The sequence below is a fragment of the Zingiber officinale genome, chromosome 2A, assembly GCF_018446385.1.
Source record: "Zingiber officinale cultivar Zhangliang chromosome 2A, Zo_v1.1, whole genome shotgun sequence".
NCBI classification, from domain to species: domain Eukaryota; kingdom Viridiplantae; phylum Streptophyta; class Magnoliopsida; order Zingiberales; family Zingiberaceae; genus Zingiber; species Zingiber officinale.
In genome coordinates, this window is record NC_055988.1 from 147225832 (window position 1) to 147246855 (window position 21024).

General features: G+C 44.1%; 3 protein-coding genes across 4 annotated transcripts; 1 reads left to right on the forward strand and 2 right to left on the reverse strand.

The window, feature by feature from the left end:
* Window positions 1-2599: 2599 nt before the first annotated feature.
* Window positions 2600-7632, reverse strand: LOC122044100. Its single transcript, XM_042604641.1, has 2 exons — window positions 7561-7632; window positions 2600-3251 (listed from the first exon to the last, which is right to left on the reverse strand). Exon 2 carries the CDS (start codon window positions 2915-2917, stop codon window positions 2600-2602), a length of 318 nt encoding a protein of 105 aa, XP_042460575.1. The 5' UTR covers window positions 2918-3251; window positions 7561-7632.
* A 3880-nt stretch (window positions 7633-11512) lies between these two features.
* On the reverse strand, window positions 11513-14560 carry LOC122042572 (G-type lectin S-receptor-like serine/threonine-protein kinase At4g27290). Of its 2 annotated transcripts, none has more exons than XM_042602749.1 (6): window positions 14289-14560; window positions 13104-14218; window positions 12555-13028; window positions 12231-12468; window positions 12002-12146; window positions 11513-11933 (listed from the first exon to the last, which is right to left on the reverse strand). In XM_042602749.1, exons 1-6 carry the CDS (start codon window positions 14504-14506, stop codon window positions 11619-11621), a joined length of 2505 nt encoding a protein of 834 aa, XP_042458683.1. In that variant the 5' UTR covers window positions 14507-14560; the 3' UTR covers window positions 11513-11618. The 2 variants fall into 2 exon arrangements, with proteins under 2 accessions (XP_042458683.1, XP_042458684.1); XM_042602750.1 differs by having other exon boundaries at window positions 11890-11933; window positions 12002-12051.
* A 2001-nt stretch (window positions 14561-16561) lies between these two features.
* On the forward strand, window positions 16562-20388 carry LOC122042573 (receptor-like serine/threonine-protein kinase SD1-8). The gene is made up of 7 exons (XM_042602751.1): window positions 16562-17909; window positions 18027-18146; window positions 18262-18398; window positions 18744-18954; window positions 19343-19580; window positions 19662-19812; window positions 19886-20388. The coding sequence occupies exons 1-7, from the start codon at window positions 16601-16603 to the stop codon at window positions 20198-20200; spliced, it is 2481 nt and encodes an 826-aa protein (XP_042458685.1). The 5' UTR covers window positions 16562-16600; the 3' UTR covers window positions 20201-20388.
* Window positions 20389-21024: the final 636 nt, after the last annotated feature.

Genomic DNA, 21024 nt, shown 5'->3' on the forward strand with positions numbered 1-21024 from the left:
TCTCGGCCCATCCACGCTTACCTGCCTCGTCGAACGGGCCCACAGTTTCATCCACTCTTGATAAAGGTACACGACGGATAATATTAACAAAAGGCAATTAAATTTTACATGAAAAGACAATTAATTAACTATGAAGATTAAACACTGTAATTAGTTTAAGAATGTGGTGATAATGACGCTTGCCACGTGTCTCATTTAATATATGGTTAAATATAAGATGAAGTAATTATTTAACTTGATTAGTTCTAATGTGGGAGTCAAGTTAAATGAATTGAAGTGATAACTTCATGGTTTTAATAAATTAATGTGTTGTTAAACTAATCCTAAACAAGAATTCAAAGCAAGGCAAGAATTAATGTGTTATAATTAATTGAGGTATTAGTCTTCTTGATTATTCGAATAAATTCAAAGCATGCTTATATACATTCCAAACCTTTTAAAAAATATTTATTTCATTTTAAATTTTAATTATTTTATTACTCTTTTAAATATTTTATTGTTTTTATTTTTTTTAATAAAAATGAAAAGAATGCCCTTTTATTAAAATAATAAAAGAGGTGTCACTTTTTAAATTATTATAAAAAAAATACATTTCACCTCATCAACTCCCTTTTAAAAAATATATATGTTTAAGTCTGGAATCGGAGGCAAAATCTCCTAGATCACTTTTTAAATATATGATCACTTATCCATCATCGGAGGTTTTCGGGCGGCCTCCAGCTACTCGCTCCGAATAAAAACTATAATTTGATGGAGACGGTGAACTTAGGAAGGGATCGTAATAATTTACGGTCGGATCGCGACCACGATCCGACCATAAATATGAATAACACATCCCTTAGATCATAAAAAAAATGGTCCAAAAAATCTATGCTCTTGAAATTGAGGGATGAATTAACTCCCACAAAACGTCGTATAATAATTTGATGAATTATCGGATTTGGACATGTGTCTTCGTTCGAATCAGCCGCCAATGAGTAGCTCGACTCATTCCCCTTGAATTTTGCTCAACTAAGACATATAAGACATGCTCAATTAGATCAAATTTTGACCCAGACCCTCATCAACGTTATTAAACTTGTCAAGTTCGTCGGATCATTCAGAATTTAAATTCGAGCAGGTAGCTATGTGACGTCTTTTTTTAAAATAAATAAATAAATAAATGAATGAACGTTTCTTTAATGGTTTTAATAATAATATAAAAGGACGGTCCTTTTAATCTTTTTTGCCTTGTTCTTTATTGACGGTAGTTTCGTAACAAAGGGAACATTGTTGGTGTCCCCTTGCTGCTCACTAAAGCAAAGTGTAACGGTGGAAGACAGATACACGGCAGATCTATCTAGCTAGCTACAGTAGAGCCATATCCCATAATTGCTTGCAGATGACTGCTCTGCTGCTCTGCGTGCCTTCTCTTAGAGTGCTAAATGCACTGCGAGTACTGCAAGCAAGGAATAGGACACATACACATGGCTGCTGTGCCTGTGAGGAGGAGGTGGAGAGATGAGGGAGGAGACAAGCTATGGCCTATGGCGATCGAGAGACCTGCAGCTGCTTGGCCTTTTGCAATTTGCATGGCCCTCCCTTGTCCCTGTCCTGATGCCCCTTTGGACCTCTGATGGTGGTCGTCGTGGTGTGCCAAAGGACTGCTTGCATGTTTGCCACAGTGCTGCGCATGGTTTTTGTTACAACATTTTTAGGTTACTAATTTGTCTCCAGAGAATGGCTGGCGAGTGAGCTGGGAAGTGAGCTGGATAGGGCTATCAACTTGATGACATGTTTGGCAGCACTTGTAAATGTGTTTTGAGTTTTTTTTTAATTTTTTTTTTTATATAACTGGGTATCAAATTCTTACAACTTTCTTTAACTTGCATGAATGGATGATCCGACTCTATATTCCGTCTATCAAATAAATTCAAAAAAAATATCCTACCTCTCTTACCACCGCATCAAGTCATGAGTGGCAATTGTGCTTTAAGTGGAGATATAAACTAGGAGAAAGAATAAGTCTAGTTGATACTTCTCGTTAGTATAATTAGAATTGTTAAGATTTATATTCTTCAAACTGTAATTCAATCAAGCAAATCTTTTTTACATTTTTAAAATTTATTTGACTAATTAATAAACTTGATTTTTAAAGGTTGTTTGCTCATTTTAAGAATTTCTTTATATCAGAGTTTTATTAATTAATATTAATGAGCTAAACTTGTTCCAGTATAATTTTGAGTTTAAGTGGATGTGATCATCCAATAATTGAAATAAATTTGAATTCAAAAATTATTTTTCAAGAGGATGAGAGATGGCACACCATGTGTCACATTATATCTTACTATTTTATTAAAACTCTTCCCCCTTGATCCGGTTGTGTAAGGGGCAGAAAAGGAGATAGGAGAAAGTAGAGGGGCATTTAGGTCTTTTAGGGGGAAGCTAGGGTTTTGAAAGGAAAAAAAAAAGGCTCGGGTTTGAGAGGAGGGGAGAGGCGGCGGTAGAGAAAGAGGGAGAGGCGGCGGCGGCTCGGGTTCGAAGAGGAAAGGGGGTTTCCGCCGCCAGAGAGAGAGAGAGAGAAAGAGGAGGAGCGTTCCTCTATCACCGCCACCCGCAGTCAGCACTGCCTCCGGCCTCCTCGCCGGCAGCCTCCGCGCGCACAGCAGCCCTCCTCGCCGGCAGCCTCCGCGTGCACAGCAGCCTTCCTCGCCGGCAGCCACCACGCGCACAGCAGATCCTCGCCGGTAGCCTCCGCGCGCACAGCAGCCCTCTCGCCGGCAGCCTCCGCGCGCACAGCAACCTTCCCCCGCGGCCACAGCCGCCGCCGGCAGCCACTGCTGCCTTCCCCCGCGTCCATAGCCGCCACCGGCAGCCAACGCTGCCTTTTCCCGCGGCCACAGTCGCCGCCGACAGCCGCATCTTCCCCATCTCGCATCTACTGCCGCTGTCTTTAGTGGATATCGTCACCTTCCAGATAGCCGCAGCTCGATACTATTTGGGTTATTCCGGCCATCGCGCCGAGGTTGGGTTCGGCCATCGAGCCGAGGTTGTTCCGGCCATTGAGTCGTTGGGTTTCACTCTGTGCATCTCTTATGATTACGAGCTATCTGTGTTATCCGGCCTGCGTGCTGCGTATCGGCCTACGAGCCATTATGTCTCGGCCTACATGTCGCTTTTCGGATCCGGGACCACGACGACTTGATCATTAGCTCGACCAGCTCATCCATCCATCCGAGGGCGCCCCCCTGGGCCAGGGTACGTTCTCGTACCTTTTCTGCATTATGCGGTTATTTGTGGGATTCGCCTCGAGCACCGAGGTACCAGAGACCGGGGGAACCCGGTCGCTGGATACAGGTACAGTTGACCGGAGGAGGACTTCTGACGATCTGGTCAACGTAGAGGACAGATCATCGACCGGGTCATGGGGATGCGGTCAACCTTCCAGACACGTCACACCGGCAGGTTCGTTTTCTCAGCTTCCAGACAGGATCAAAATGGCGCCGTCTGTGGGAACGCGCCTGATCTGGAACGTGAAGATGGATGACGCCGGATAGTTCTGCCATCCTCATGATCACGGTCAGTTTTTCTGGTATTTATCCTGTCAGTTATATGATCTGTATTAGTCCCGAAGGCCCCCGAGCCGTTCGGCCGGGAGGTTTATATCCGAGCCACAGGCTCGAAGGCGAAGACCCCCGAGCCGAGCGTCCGGGAGGTTTATATCCGAGCCACAGGCTCGAAGACGAAGGCCCCCGTGCCGATCGGCCGGGAGGTTTATATCCGAGCCACGGGCTCGAAGCCGAAGGCCCCCGAGCCGTTCGGCCGGGAGGTTTATATCCGAGCCACAGGCTCAAACACGAAGACCCCGAGCCGTTCGGCCGGGCTGCATACTATTATGGCAGGATGGGAAACCAAAACCCTGCGCTGTTCAGGATGATAGAGGGAGGTTATTGCCTAGGAGCGAATGCCTGAGCCGCTCGGCCAGGTACATTATAGCCGAGACTACCTCGGGGAGGATTATATGCGAGCCAAGCGCTCGATGTGAAGGCCCGAGCCGTTCGGCCGGGTATATGGTATCCGAGCCCAGCGCTCGATGTGAAGGCCCGAGCCGTTCGGCCGGGTATGCCGGTCGGCCGGGTATATGGTATCCGAGCCCGGCGCTCGATGTGAGCCGTGCGGCCGGGTATATGGTATCCGAGACCAGCGCTCGATGTGGAGCCGTTCGGTCGGGTATATGGTATCCGAGCCCGGCGCTCGATGTGAGCCGTTCGGTCGGGTATATGGTATTCGAGCCCGATGTGAAGGCCCGAGCCGCCGGTATATGGTATCCGAGCCCGCCGATGTGAAGGCCCGAGCTGCCATATGGTATCCGAGCCCGGCCGATGTGAAGGCCCGAGATATGGTATCGAGCCGGCCGATGTGAAGGCCCGAGCTGCTCGGTATATGGTATCCGAGCCCGGCGCTCGATGGCCCGAGCCGCTCGGCCGGGTATATGGTATCCGAGCCCGGCGCTCGATGGCCGTTCGGTCGGGTATATGGTATCCGAGCCCGGCGCTCGATGTGAAGGCCCGAGCCGCTCGGTATATGGTATCCGAGCCCGGCGCTCGATGTGAAGGCCCGAGCCGTTCGGCCGGGTATATGGTATCCGAGCCCGGCGCTCGATGTGAAGGCCCGAGCGGCCGGGTATATGGTATCCGAGCCCGGCGCTCGATGTGAAGGCCCGAGCCGTTCGGCAGGGTATCCGAGCCCAGCGCTCGATGTGAAGGCCCGAGCCGCTCGGTATATGGTATCCGAGACCGGCCGATGTGAAGGCCCGAGCTTCGGTAGATATGGTATCCGAGCCCGGCCGATGTGAAGGCCCGAGCTGCAGATATGGTATTCGAGCCGGCCGATGTGAAGGCCCGAGCTGCTCGGGTATATGGTATCCGAGCCCGGCGCTCGATGTGAAGGCCCGAGCCGTTCGGCAGGGTATCCAGCGCTCGATGTGAAGGCCCGAGCCGTTCGGTCGGGTATATGGTATTCGAGCCCGGCGCTCGATGTGAAGGCCCGAGCCGTGCGGCCGGGTAGAGCCCAGCGCCCGATGTGAAGGCCCGAGCCGCTCGGCCGGGTATATGGTATTCGAGCCCGTTCGGCCGGGCAGCCGGGTATATGGTATCCGAGCCCGGCGCTCGATGTGAAGGCCCGAGCGGCCGGGTATATGGTATCCGAGACCAGCGCCCGATGCCGTTCGGTCGGGTATATGGTATCCGAGCCCGGCGCTCGATGTGAAGGCCCGAGCTGTGTATATGGTATCCGAGCCCAGCGCTCGATGTGAAGGCCCGAGCCGTTCGGCCGGGTATATGGTATTCGAGCCCAGCGCTCGATGTGAAGGCCCGAGCCGTTCGGCCGGGTATATGGTATTCGAGCCCAGCGCTCGATGTGAAGGCCCGAGCCGTTCGGCCGGGTATATAGTCTCACTTGAAGACCGACGAGCACCGTCGTTAAAAATCGAGAGCCGCGCCGACCGGCTATAAATATCCGCGCCGACGAGCACCGTCGTTAAAAATCGAGAGCCGCGCCGACCGGCTATAAATATCCGCGCCGACGAGCACCGTCGTTAAAAATCGAGAGCCGCGCCGACCGGCTATAAATATCCGCGCCGACGAGCACCGTCGTTAAAAATCGAAAGTCGGACCGGCGACTATAAACCTCCCGGGCGACCGACCAAGAGTCGGGACGCAGTCGGGCCGGCGACTATAAACCTCCCGGGCTGAAGACCTCTGCACGGACCAGCATATCATATATTCTCTCCCCTGTTCGGGGTCGAGTTATCACCGAAGGCCCCCTAGCTGGTCGGCCGAGAGGTTTATATCCGAGCCACAGGCTCGAAGAGGTTTATATTCGTGCCACAGGCTCGAAGAGGTTTATATTCGAGCCACAGGCTCGAAGAGGTTTATATCCGAGCCACAGGCTCGAAGCCGAAGGCCCCCGAGCCGTTCGGCCGGGAGGACCAGTATATCGGACCAGTATATCATACATCTATCTCCCCCGTTTGGGTCGAGTAGCCATCGCGACCCAGCATCTATTTGACCGATCGACGTCACCACGGTCGCACGAGCAGTCCTCGCGGCCCAGCATCTATTTGACCGATCGACGTCACCACGGTCGCACGAGCAGTCCTCGCGGCCCAGCATCTATTTGACCGATCGACGTCACCACGGTCGCACGAGCAGTCCTCGCGGCCCAGCATCTATTTGACCGATCGACGTCACCACGGTCGCACGAGCAGTCCTCGCGACCCAGCATCTATTTGATCGATCGACGTCACCACGGTCGCACGCCCAGCATCTATACATCCGATCGGCAGCATTACGACCGTTCGGGGTCGATCAGTCCTCACGGCCCAGCATCTATTTGACCGATCGACGTCACCACGATTGCACGAGCAGTCCTCGCGGCCCAACATCTATTTGACCGATCGACGTCACCACGGTCGCACGAGCGGCATCGTCCGCCCAGTATCTATCCATCCGATCGACAGCACTTCGATCGTCCGGTCGGTATTTTCGCGGCTGCGCACTTGGCATTGGTCCAGTTTCCGACTTAGTTTGCTCGGTATCGTAACCATCTCCTGCGACACCATTATTATCGCGACCGCTCGAGGGATATTATATTATTGGTTCAGCGTTTTGGCTTTGACATCGAGAGTGGTTCAATTCTTTGCAATAGACTGTCCAGTCAGTCGGACTCACGCCTCCTTCGACTAGACTTGAAGGGGAGGCTTGTGATCCGGTTGTGTAAGGGGCAGAAAAGGAGATAGGAGAAAGTAGAGGGGCATTTAGGTCTTTTAGGGGGAAGCTAGGGTTTTGAAAGGAAAAAAAAAAGGCTCGGGTTTGAGAGGAGGGGAGAGGCGGCGGTAGAGAAAGAGGGAGAGGCGGCGGCGGCTCGGGTTCGAAGAGGAAAGGGGGTTTCCGCCGCCAGAGAGAGAGAGAGAGAGAGAAAGAGGAGGAGCGTTCCTCTATCACCGCCACCCGCAGTCAGCACTGCCTCCGGCCTCCTCGCCGGCAGCCTCCGCGCGCACAGCAGCCCTCCTCGCCGGCAGCCTCCGCGTGCACAGCAGCCTTCCTCGCCGGCAGCCACCACGCGCACAGCCGCCGCCGGCAGCCACTGCTGCCTTCCCCCGCGTCCATAGCCGCCACCGGCAGCCAACGCTGCCTTTTTCCGCGGCCACAGTCGCCGCCGACAGCCGCATCTTCCCCATCTCGCATCTACTGCCGCTGTCTTTAGTGGATATCGTCACCTTCCAGATAGCCGCAGCTCGATACTATTTGGGTTATTCCGGCCATCGCGCCGAGGTTGGGTTCGGCCATCGAGCCGAGGTTGTTCCGGCCATTGAGTCGTTGGGTTTCACTCTGTGCATCTCTTATGATTACAAGCTATCTGTGTTATCCGGCCTGCGTGCCGCGTATCGGCCTACGAGCCATTATGTCTCGGCCTACATGTCGCTTTTCGGATCCGGGACCACGACGACTTGATCATTAGCTCGACCAGCTCATCCATCCATCCGAGGGCGCCCCCCTGGGCCAGGGTACGTTCTCGTACCTTTTCTGCATTCAGTTAATTATGCTATATTATTATGCGGTTATTTATATGTCTGTGGGATTCGCCTCGAGCGCCGAGGTACCAGAGACCGGGGGCGACCCGGTCGCTGGATACAGGTACAGTTGACCGGAGGAGGACTTCTGACGATCTGGTCAACGTAGAGGACAGATCATCGACCGGGTCATGGGGATGCGGTCAACCTTCCAGACACGTCACACCGGCAGGTTCGTTTTCTCAGCTTCCAGACAGGATCACCCCTTTACTAACTAATTTTGGTGAAGCCTAAAATGCATTTACGTTAATGTCCTTTTTTCTATTTACACTAAAAATAATTTCAAGATTTATTAGTAATTCCACAAGCGAAACAATCAATGATCTAGAGTTCGAGACTCAGGTACAACGTATTATTATGAATTTTTCCCATCATTAATTTTCTCTAGTTGTTTTATATAAAAAAAATATAGTTCTCTTTAGTCTCATATCTTAGAATTGGCAACACTATAAAAAAGAAGCTTCTATAAATATTTTAGGCCGACGATGTTAAAAAATATACTTTTCTTAGTTTTTTTACTAAGACAAGTATAATATTTAATTAAAATAATTTTTTTACATAGGGAAGCTCGTTACAGTAGTTTATTGCTCACCCAAATAATTAATTCTTTATTTATAAGAGTGACACTAGAAAATCCAAATAATTCGATTTTTCAAAGACCCAAATAATTTATATATTACTAGTGCGTGTTGCGTGTGTGATTGTCATCCTTAAACTACTGTAACAGGCTTCCCTATACAAAAAAATATTTTAATTTAATATTATACTTATCTTAGTAAAAGGAACTAAGAAAGGTATATTTTTTAACATCGTCGGTCTAAAATATTTATAGAAGCTTCTTTGATCATAATGTTGTCAATTTTAAGATATGGGACTAAAGATAACTATATTTTTTTATATAAAACAACCAGTGTTTCGTTTGTGGAATTACTAATAAACCTTGAAATTATTTTTAGTGTGAATAGAAAAAATGATAGTAACGTAAATTCATTTTAGGCTTCACCAAAGTTAGTTAGTAAAGGGGGAAGATTTTTAATAAAATAGTAAGATTATATTATACACGCAACGCATGTGCACGATCACACTAGTATATATAAAAAAAAAGTAGTGCGCGTAGTTAAGATTTACAATATGAAAACGAATTAAATAAATTTTAAAAATTAATACTATATAAAATTAAATTATTTAATTCTAAAAACTAGAAAATACTTTAAAAAATATATAATTTGAAATTGAAGAATCATGTATGATATAATTTCTCGTAATATTTAGTACTTCTAGAGCTTCATTTCGATCTAAATAATCATTTTAACTAACAACCTAATAAAATAAAATTTATATTTTATAATTTTACTTAATTAATGAAACATGAAAGAAGAAAGGAACAATTTACTCTTCTGATTGTTGTTGAACAAAGGAGAAAAAGTATTGCTTGTCAATGGTTACTCTCTAGAAAAAAATAAAATGAAAATCATTGCTTTTGAGAAAAATAGAGAAGAGAAGAGAAGATAGGGATGAAGAAGTAAAAGAGAGTGCTTTCCCTTCTTTATTAACGACATTGATTAGTTTCGATGAGATCGACAATGAGACAAAGAGAGCAAAACAATGCAAACTAGGATTATTTTTGTAATGCAAACAAAACCCTAGAAAATATGAGAAGAGGAAAAAGATATGAGAGCTACTCTTATTGTTGAAAGAGGATAGTAGTTGATATTGTGTTTCTTGTTTGTTGGAAAAGAGAAAGGAGAAGAAAATAAAACTATTGTACTTATTGGAGAAGAGGAGAGAAAAAACTACAAATTTATTATCATTGGAGAAGAGAAAGAGAAGAAATAAATAGGGAAGAAGAGGAGGAGAAAAATAAAAGAAATGAGGAAGGCATAGCTAAGGGGTTATTGCATGCATAGGGAGAAAAGAAAAAAAAATAAAAAAAATCCTCAAAAATGATCTAATTTATTTTAAATCGATCGAATTCATTTAAATCATAAATGTGATTCAGTCATAATTTAATTAAATCATCTTCAAATCAATCACAATATGAACCAAGACAATCGTTATCTTCATACTTATCTGTCAAATTTATTTTTAATTTGGTCTGATTTTAATTTAACTCTCTCATTTCATGTTCTATAATTTGATTTATTCGTTTATTATTATATGTATTTTTTAAAAATTAAATACTTAATATTTTGATTTTTTTAAAATGATATCAATAAATAACTCAGATAAAAAGCTTCCTAAATATATGATGAATTTTAATTTTCGAATGACAAAATGATGAATTGGCATGAGGATTTGATATTAATTGTTTTTTTAATCTCACATTGCGATCGCACCCGTCCCATATAGAGCTGTCAGACGGGCCAATCCATGGTGGGACGGGTCAGGCCATGGCGGGCCAACTATTTGGCGGGGCAGGTTGGGAAATTTCTAACCCAACCCAATCCAAGACGGGTCGCGAGTTTGACGGGCCAACCCGCGGGCCTATCAAATGTTTTAAAAAAAATAAAAAAAAAATAGTTCATATCTTAAATGTTTTACTTCGTAAATATTTTATCAATCAAATGTATTCATAAACAAGTATTTTAAATATAAATGGAAATAAACAAGTACTTATGTTGGGTCAAAAGTACTATTCTTATTTTAAAATTATGACAAAGAAAAATAATAAATTGACATAAAATTGTGCAACGAAGAGAAATAGTAATTAGGACTCTTGGCTGTACGTCGAGCAGTTTAGATAAGTGGTACCCTGGCTGTGCGTGCGTAAACGAATCAAATAAGAAGGTCATATACTTTTAAGAAAGACATCTAGTTTGGGTATACACACCAAGCTCTTCATTGTGCATAATGTATATTTCAGATTTATCCCATAAATGAATCAAATAAGAAGGTCATCTACTTTTAAGATTAATCGACTTTGTGTGCATATATATTTATGTAACTTTTGTCTATCACACTCAACTTCACAAGTATGAGCTTTTCCTAATTAGTATTTCTCTCAACGAAGAAGATAATGAAGTACTACAATTTAACCCCTGGTACTCTCACAGTTACAGCATTGACTACTGATCTAAATTGCTTACACAATGCGTTTCTCAATCCACGGGTCAACCCAAGCCCATCGTGGCCTGATCCGAGCGGGTCGCGGGCCTAGGCGGGTCGATCCGCAGCGGACTTGAGTTGATAAAATTTCAACCTAATCCACTTAAATTGTTTGACGGAGTGAGCCAATCCAACAAGTCTAATCCAAATTGACAGCTCTAGTCCTAGGTGGCTACGCCGCTGTTGGAAGGGAGCCATTAAATTAACATTAGGATGTAATAATTATAAATAATGCCTGGTTAATTATTTAATTAGAGGAAGAGCTCTTGAATTGAAGAGGCATTAAAATGGAGGTTTGACCATTAAATCAATGCGCCACGTGGCGAGGTTATTTTGGTCTTTGAAGCTTATATTCGTGTACCGCTGCCACTTTTCTAAGGATGCCTGAGGACACGTTTCGGTCTCCAGTTGGTCGTTGGGTCCCTAATATATCGACACTTATTTTAATTATTTTGAGGGGGGAGTTAATTAAAATATTTCGAATTTAGGAAATGCATAATAGTTGTTTTTTTATTATTTTTTACAATTTGAAAATTATGTTTATCTTTTCGAGGTTTCCATGCTGAAGTCAAGTTCGAAGGTGGAAATTTGTGGATAAAAGAAAGAAGGAAAATAAAATGAAAGAAAATAGTTTAAATTACGATGACTAAATTGACGTAGTCAATTAATGCAAGGTTTCTAGATGAATTAGGGCAATTGGATTCGATTTATATGGCGACGTTGAATTTGTGAGTTGCCGACTTGGTTTTCTCGAAAAGTTTCTTTTGTGCTATTAGTTTGAAGAAGAAGAAGAAATTGAAAAAGATAAAGATAGTTATTTTTTAAGATAAAAACATGTTTGTACAAAAAAAATTCTTGCAAGACTCTTCGTCGTATACATTTTTGTTTGGAAGATAATTGTCTATCGTCCTTGTAACTCCGTGTGGAGTTCTTTGTCCATCGAGCCCGAATCTAGATGAGTCGTCGCTGAATCTTGGGAGGAAATTACTTTAGAAGCAAACCATGGTTGCTTTGGTTCGGGTAAGAGATTGATATCTTCTGTGTTGTCCAACATTGTCAATACCAAAGGCATTGTTGGTCTATCTTTAGGCCACTCCTGAACACATAAGAGTCCAATTTTTATACATTTCGTAACCTCCGCCTCCTCCGAAGAGAATTTGTCGATGTTTTTGTCCACCAAATTCCACCATTCGCCTTCTTTCCACATGTTCCATGCCTACAAGTAATCGCCGGTGAATCATCATATCGACAATAATATATATGTACAATAATAAAAAGACTTACATATTCTAGAAGGTTCGATTGATGTTGATAAACTCTTCGGTTAGTTTTGCCTGATATAATCTCAAGTATTAATACACCGAAACTATACACATCTGACTTTATTGAAAATACTCCATCTATGAGATATTCAGGAGACATATATCCACTGACAACGATGAAAATAACTATGTCAAAGAAGTATAATATGAAAAAAATGAAGTTAATAGTGATTACGATTATGATTTCTTACTATGTTCCGACGACTCTTTCAGTATTTGTTTCGGATTGATCTCCTCTAAATATTCTAGCCATTCCAAAATCTGATATTTTAGGATTCATATCTTTGTCAAGAAGAACATTGCCGGCCTTCAAATCCCTATGAATGATTCTAAGCCTCGAGTCGTGATGAAGATACATAAGACCTCGAGCGATCCCAAGTATGATATTGTATCGTCTTCTCCAATCTAGCAATTTACTTCGAACTTCATCTGAATAAAAATAATAATCGATCACAAATTGCTACTTAACTCGAAAAAACAAAAGTAAATAATATAGAGAAAAAGCTTGAACTAACCGAATAGGAAAGCATCGAGGCTTCTATTGGGCATGTATTCGTAGACGAGCATCCTCTCTGCTCCTTGAATGCAACATCCAAGAAGTCGAACAAGATTACGATGTTGCAGTTTTGCGATCAAAGTAACCTCGTTTTTGAATTCGTCGGCGCCTTGAGTCGATGTGGTTGATAATCTCTTGATGGCGATTTCTTGATCCACCCCCAATTTCCCCTTGTATACAGGGCCGAAGCCTCCTTCTCCGAGCTTGTTGTCCATGGAGAAGCCATTGGTGGCGTCTCTGATGGTGCTCAAGTCGAACAACGGCAGCTCTAAGTCCTCCTTCTCTGCTATTTGAGGAAGTTGGGTACCTCTCTTCTTCTTCCTCAAGACGAAGTAGGAAGCGCAGGCCAGCGAAATGATCGCAAGAGGAAGCACCACGCCTATCGCCACCTTGAGATTCCGGCGACGAGATTTCTCAGGCGAAGACTCGGATACTGATCGGATTTGAGATAAATTAAGCAGTGGTTGATTGAGCTTCATTTGTTTGGGATTAATTTTTGGATACTTACCGAGATCTGCTGCGGCTAATCTGACGTAAAGATCCTGTCCTAATCCGCCTTGGTAGGCTGTGATGTCGGTGAGATCGGTCGTCCAGATTATGCATCCGCTCGCGGCGACGCTGACGTTGGAGGCGGCGAACGCGGTGCAGTTGCAGGTGCTCAAGCAGAGGGCTCTGCATTGATCCAGAGTCAGGGTTGGTACGACGGTCGACCTCGAGGTGTCCGGCAGCTTCGCGCCTCGCTGGATGAAGAAGCCGTCGGTGTTGTTCCGGCAGTCCAGGGCAGTCGTCCTCCGGCAGCCGTCGGAACCGTCGAGGAGCCCCCAGTTCCTGGGGTTCCTGGGGCGGAACCCCTGGAGGCAGGCGCACAGCGGCGAGCTGCTCGGGCGGCAGAGGCCGTTGGGTCCGCAGGTGGAGACGCTGTCGCAGAGATCCTTGGGGACGAACCAGATGATGTTCCAATCCTGCTCCGATTCCAGCCAAACGATGAGCCGGAGCTGGCCGGAGTGGTGAATCACCCACCGCAAGATGGCGGTGCTCTGGTGGTTGTACAAGAAGGTGATCTCGTTGGGCTGCACGTTGAAGTTGACCAGCCCGTCGGACATGTCCCTCACCTCCGGCACGCCGCTGAACCAGCGGCCGTTCCACGGGCCGCCGCGCCAGTGGGGCTCCGCCCCGGACCAGATCAACAACTGCGGGTCGCCCTCCACGTCCAAGCCGTAGGTGTACTGCGACGGAGCAGGGTCGCCGTCGCTCGTCCACGCCGTCAGGTTGATGTTGTGCTCGACCCCATTCCTGAGCCTCCGCCGCCCCACCATCATCCCGGGGATCTGCGTGTCGGTCGGAAAGTCAAAGCTCCGCCACGCGAAGCTCTCATCTTCCTCGGTGCCATTAATGTCTCGGGCCTCTCGGACGACGAAATCCCCGTCGTCAAGGAGCTGCGCGACCGGATTCTCGAGGGCCGGCGCCGGCGAGCCAGACGACCAAACGACGGTGGAGTTGGCGGACCCATCGGCGATGACGAGGGCGCCGTCGGCGGTCAAAGAGAGATTGCCGGATCGGTCGGCGATAGGCCGTTGGCGGTTGGCGACCCACACGACAGTATGAACGGGGATATTATTATACCTAATATGGAAGATCAAATCCAGTAAAAAGCTAAACTTATTATAGTAAAAATCTACAGATGCAGCAGTACCAAATGCCAATGTAGCGACTGTTAGATCCATTAGGGCTGAAGAATCCCAACCGGAAGTTACCGTTGGCTGAGACCAAGGTGGTTGTATCGTCGTCGAGAAGAGGTCGATCTATCGATAGGGTGTCTATTCCATTAGAGATCGAAAAGAAAGTAGAAACAAAAAGAAAAAGAAGACAAACGAAGGAGAATGAAGTGGAGGAAGCGATTCTTCCTTCCATGGCTAGCTGAAGAGGAGAATCAGAGGACTAGTTGATACTTCTCATCCTCTTTTATTAATGAGCAAGTGTATTTGAGTTGTTTAGGGAATGGATCGGAACGGCACTCAGCTCTTAATTATTCTTCTTCCGTGGGCCACCTTTTGACTTGACGCCTAATTTGTTCATCACCACACTGTTACACTGATCGGAGACTTTGAAGGTGCAAGATATATCATGAGTTTGACCAATTTGTCAAAGTATGTGACTGGTGGACATGAAAAAATGTGTTGGATGATTAAGCTTTTGTTTGTTTGTTATATATTCAACGAGTGCCAAAGCCTCAAACTGAGAATGATCATGACCTTCCTCTCCATTTTAACATCGTCGTTGGCTGAAATCAGCTATCAAATAACTATTTTTTTTGAAAAAAATAAAATATTTAATTTAATTGTTATTCAATCTAACTCTTAGAGATGAGTAGCATAGTTTGTTTTGGGTAAATACATGGTGGCCAAGTAAAGTGGGAATAAACTCTTTCAAAAATATATTTTTTATTATTAAATTAAAACTTGAAATCTCTATTATAATGACATAAAAAATAAAGGATCAAAGTCAATTATTGTGTGCCAGAAAGTCAAAAGTCAAGAATGGCGGGTAGATCACCTTAAAATCAACTAGCGACAGCTGGAACATTTGCAGCCTTTCTATTTTTTTAAACCAGCAAAATACGAGATTAATTCAGTTTGAATGGACGAAGAATAAAAAGAGTAGAAGGTTGACAGAGTCAGATTTCAATCAGAGACTATTTTTCCCAAAACAAATTCATGCAATATAATTTTGTTTTTCCTAAAACGGGTTTTGATATTATTACTTTTTTAGAAAAAAATATATATATACGAAGGAAGTTGAGCATCGTTTTCTTCATTAACTAAAGTCGTACAGCTTGAACTAGCTCATTAATGGTGTACCATCAACCTTACGGCGCCGCCCCCATCTCTCTGCTTCTGCTCAGCTTTTTGAACTATCATAATTAATGCACCTCCATAAAGACTTCTTTTATCAATTGATTTACGGTAAATCTCAATAATAATCTGGTCTAGAAAATAATTATACGAAGGAAGATAAATATTAATTTATAACTGACGTCAAATTAATTAGAGAATTCAATTAAATTATATTGGAATCAAATGGATATGTCATCTTGATCCCTCATCAGCACCGGTTGATTCCACAAAGATAAATATGAAGGAAAGAAAAATAAAAAAAACTAAATCATATATTTAATTTTCATAATATTAAAATTATGCAATACATTCCGTTATATCTCTCCTTCTTTTAAATCATTCTAAATTAAAATTAGTGTACCTCCGAAAGTCTCTTAGTGATTTTTTATGCGCGCCACCTGATTTTTTATACGATTAGGTATAAAGGCAGTTAAAAATCTGATTGGAGGGCGTTAAAGTGCGGAGGGAAAATATTAGTCATTCGATCAAAACTGCAATCCTTATTAGTGTACCACATGGGGAGAGTAAATAACTTTGGCGGAATTCTACCCTGATACGGTAAATCCTGTTTCCGTGGTTACCGCCATGCCCTTGGAAAATAATTAGCCATGAATTGGTTGGTGGTCGGCTCTACTTTATTTTGCTATTCATATTAAAGTCTGAGTGGAACATGTCGACATGCTGATCCACATCTAAAATACAATGCGATGTGAGTAAATAATGGGTTAATTAATAAATTTATTTAGTTATTTTTCAAATATACAACCAAATCATATTAATAAAATTTAAATACAACAAAATACTAACTTTGGAGGAGCCACTAGCTGTGTCCACATATTCCAGTATTAGTCCTCCTACGTCACCATGGGGCAGGCGTAGGGGCCGTCGGGGCGGCGGATTCCGTCTTTTTTAACATATTCCAGTATTAGTCCAACCTCACTGAAACGAAGGCGTCAGCCACGTCACGTCAACGTCAACGTCAACGTCAACTGCCCATGAATTTCAATTTCCCTGCGGACACGGCGAAACGACTGGCCCATATCGTCATTAATTTATTATTATAAACATCTCCGGCTGCTACCGACAATTTGGCCGAGAAATTAGCAGGGCGATGAGGTTGAGAAGCTTCGCTGCGGTCGTCTTCTTCCCTCTTCTCCTCCTAGCGGCGACTCTGGTCGCTATCTGCAGTGGAGCAGACCGCTTGGCCCCGGATCTGCCTCTCCTCGATGACGGAGCGTCGTCGCTCGTCTCCGACAGCGGTAGATTCCGGTTGGGGTTCTTCAGTCCCAATGGATCTGTCAACCGCTACGTCGGCGTGTGGTACGCCGAGATCCCGGTCCAGACCGTCGTGTGGATCGCCAATCGCGAGCAGCCGGTGACGTCCCGCTTCGGGAACCTCTCTATGACGAGGAACGGGACTCTAGTCCTCGTCGATGGGTCGGCTTCGGCCGTCATCTGGTCTACGGCCTCGTTTTCGCCGGCCCTTGTAAATCCCGTCGCGCAGCTGCTCGACGATGGCAACTTCGTCGTCCGTGAGGAAGCTGAGCCTGACGGCTTCGCGTGGCAGAGCTTCGACTTCCTGACGGACACGTTCATTCCGGGCATGATGCTGGGGCAGAGGAAGCTGAGGACTGGGCGAATCATTGACATCAAGATGGCTTCCTGGGCGAGCGACATCGATCCTGCGCCGGGACGATACTCGTTCGGATTAGATGTGCAGGGCGATCCCCAATTGTTCCTCTGGTACGGGACGCGACCGCACTGGCGCGCAGGGTCATGGAACGGCCGCTGGCTCAGCGGCGTCCCGGAGGTGAAGGACAGATCCGACGGGCTCGTAGACTTCGACGTGGAACCAAATCAGGTCACCTACTTGCCCTCCAACAAATCTACTGCCATCTTGAGGTGGGTCGTACACAACTCTGGCCACCTACAGCTCGTCGTGTGGCTAGAGACTCAACGAGCTTGGAACGTCATCTGGTATGTGCCCAAGGATCTGTGCGATAGTGTGTCTTCCTGCGGTCCCAATGGCTACTGCCGTCCAAGCTCCTCCCCGGTTTGTGCATGCTTGCAGGGGTTTCACCCTAAGAACCCTAGGAACTGGGAACTATTGGATGGGTCAGACGGTTGCGTGAGGACGACTACATTGGACTGCCAAAATGGGACTGACGGATTCTGGCTCCAAAGTGGCACAAAGTTGCCAGACACGGCTAGAGCGACAGTGAATGCAAGCTTGAGTTTGGAGCAGTGCAAGGAATTGTGCTTGAAGAATTGCTCTTGCAGAGCGTATGCAGCCTCTAACATTAGCAGCAGTGGCAGTGGCAGTGGATGCATAATATGGGCAACTGATCTCACTGATATCACAGTTTATCAAGGTGGATTAGGGCAAGATCTTTATGTCAAGCTAGCGGCAGCCGACTTAGGTGAGTACCTTACTAAGTAAATTGTTGGCCAAGCAAAAGAACTACACGATGTGCTTTTCTGTTTGATGAGCAATCAAATTCAACTCTTGCACTGACTCAATTTCTGTTATCCTTCAGCATCTGAGCCTTCGCCTAACCATTCTCTCCGGAAATACATGGTGGTGATGCTTGTGATCCTTCCTCTGGCAATTATTTTCCTAGCTTGTGTTGCTTACTTCATTTGGAGGAAAAAAAGAAGTAAATTCATTCTTTGTCAGCTATTTTACTTGGTTATCTTATTTTTTTTTTATAGTCACGCTAGCCTTGAAGATGTTACCTAACTTCCTGCATGTGTTGTTCTCTTAATATGTAGGTGTTCATATTAGTGAAAATGCAGAAGAGAAGAACTTGGAATTGCCATTATTTGACTTGAGCACAATTAGAGATGCAACTGACAACTTCTCAATAGACAATAAGCTCGGTGAAGGAGGTTTTGGGCCTGTATACAAGGTAGGGAATAGAATGAACTCGTAAACATATTTCATTATTTTTGCATATATGATCTTGTAAAGGAATTTCCTATTCAGTTGTTGAAAAATTTCCCCCAAGTCCACCTTCTGCATTTTTCAACATAAAAATTCTAAATTGAAAGAAAATCTAGGGTAAACTTGAGTTTTTCTTGGGCTCTAATAGGGAATTTCTAGACATGGAAGGAATATATTTCATGTAAACTAACAAGAGGTCTTGGGATCAGTTACTCCTAATCGAATCATACTGTTGGTGATAATAGTATTTTGGTCTATGTAAACAATATTCGACACTTTTACCAAAAAAATGACACTAAATTGCGTGTAGGGGAAGTTGGAAGACGATCGAGAAATAGCTGTAAAAAGATTATCAAATGCATCGACTCAAGGTGCAGCTGAGTTCAAGAATGAGGTTACATTGATTGCAAAGCTACAACATCGTAATCTTGTAAGGCTACTTGGATGCTGTATTCAAGGGGGGGAAAGAATGTTGATATATGAATACATGGCTAATGGAAGCTTGGATGCTATCCTATTTGGTTAGTTAATTTTTTGGTTCACATAGAATATATATATTTTTGTTCACACTATGAAAATTGATTTTATTTGTTTAATAGTTGGCATCAATTAATAACTCAAAATTTCATACAAGGAAAATAGTTTGATTATTGGTTATCTGTTTAGTTTATAAACCTAAATATAGTTTTATATTTTGACTATGTTTGGTTGCTGAACTTAGGTCAAAAGTCAACTAGAAAATTTTAATTTGCTCCAGTTTGAGTTAAACCCCAACTCTTGTGCATTCCTAGAGAAATTCAAGTTGATCTAAGAAAAAATTTTAGTTAGTCACCGCATACCGACTACACAATATATATTGAATCATGTAATCTGATCAATAAGTAAACTTACAGTATTATTTTTATTCAGATGAACATCAAGGTGCTTTGTTGGACTGGACAAAACGATACAAAATCATACTAGGAATTGCTCGCGGTCTTCTTTATCTGCATCATGATTCCAGACTCAGAATCATCCATCGGGATCTCAAAGCAAGTAATGTTCTTCTAGACAAAGAAATGAATCCCAAAATATCAGATTTTGGAATGGCTAGGATATTTGGAGGCGAAGAATCAGAAGCAAATACTAAGAGAGTCGTCGGAACATAGTGAGAAATAGCAATTGCAATTATCTCCAACTACATTATATATACTAGGCCCTAACATTCATTTCTCTACCGTTATTGCAGTGGATATATGGCTCCAGAATATGTCATGGATGGAATATTTTCAGTAAAATCCGATGTATATAGTTTTGGGGTATTAGTACTTGAGATGGTAACAGGCCAAAAGAACAGAAGTCTGTCTCACACAAAGCTGCAACTGAACCTCTTAGGACATGTAAGTGTAAACATCTCCATTTCATATATTTCAACCATGCTCATATCATGATTATGCTCTCGTTTTCTACTAGATTTGGATGATGTGGAAACAAGGTAAATGCCTTGATTTAGTGGATAAAAATGTTGGTCGTTCATTTTCAGAGGATGAGGTTTTGAGGTGTGCCAAAATTGGACTTTTGTGCGTTCAAGAATCTCCCATAGATAGGCCAACAATTTCTTCGGTTCTAACAATGTTGGGCAGTATGGAGGACGACATTTCTCTTATACCAGAACCTAAACAACCAGGTTTTTTTTCTTCAGCAGATTCATATGGAAACTCAGCAATGAGGGATCCGCATTCTCTAGCCACAGAGAGAGAATCATTTACAGAGTTGGAAGGTCGATAAGTAATGCTTATCAGAAGGTGTTGTACTACAGTAGTAGGTAGGAAATACAAAATATGTTTAAACATAAGAGTAAGATACTCCTGTAAACATAAGAGCAAGATAATTGTTTTTTTTTTTTTTTGTTGTAAACATGAGTACATGAACGTTGCATGTGTTGTTGAAATTGCAAATTTAGATGGGTTATGATACGGTGAATATGGTGGATTCCTTAGTTGTGTCAAAGTTTAAGAGGTCGATTGATATGATGGTTAAAGTTAAGGAGGGATCAATTCTCAGAGCTAGTGTAGTCGATTGTCTTGGCCGAGAGGTTATCTGATCGAATCATTGGATTTGGTCAGACGTTGAATCCCTCAGTATTGATGAAACTCGAGCCAAGTTAGTATCCTCCAGAGTTAAGTCTTCTTCATCACTCGGGGATAGCGCAGGTAAGTATTTCAACCGAGTCATCTAGCCAATTGGATCTTTGGTTCGATCGAACAAATTGGACACTCGGTCTGACCGAACTCTTTTTCCAAACGGAGAGGTTGAACGAGGGATGAGTCCCTGACAATATTCCTTAAATTTGACCTAGTTAGTATTGCAAGCGACAACCGATCGAACTACAGGAGGGATTCGGTCGATTTGCCAGTTAAGCATATTAATGGCCCCTCAACCCAATAGCCTCACATTCTTTTTTGGCGTTTTGTGCCACCGATGATAGAGAATATTCTATATGCAAACTGTACACTAGAAGCTTTCATCCTGCCAAACGCAGAGATTGCGGGTTCATTTTGGGAAAGATGTTAGATCATCTTTATAGTCTATCTTTTTTTGAAAATGCTTAG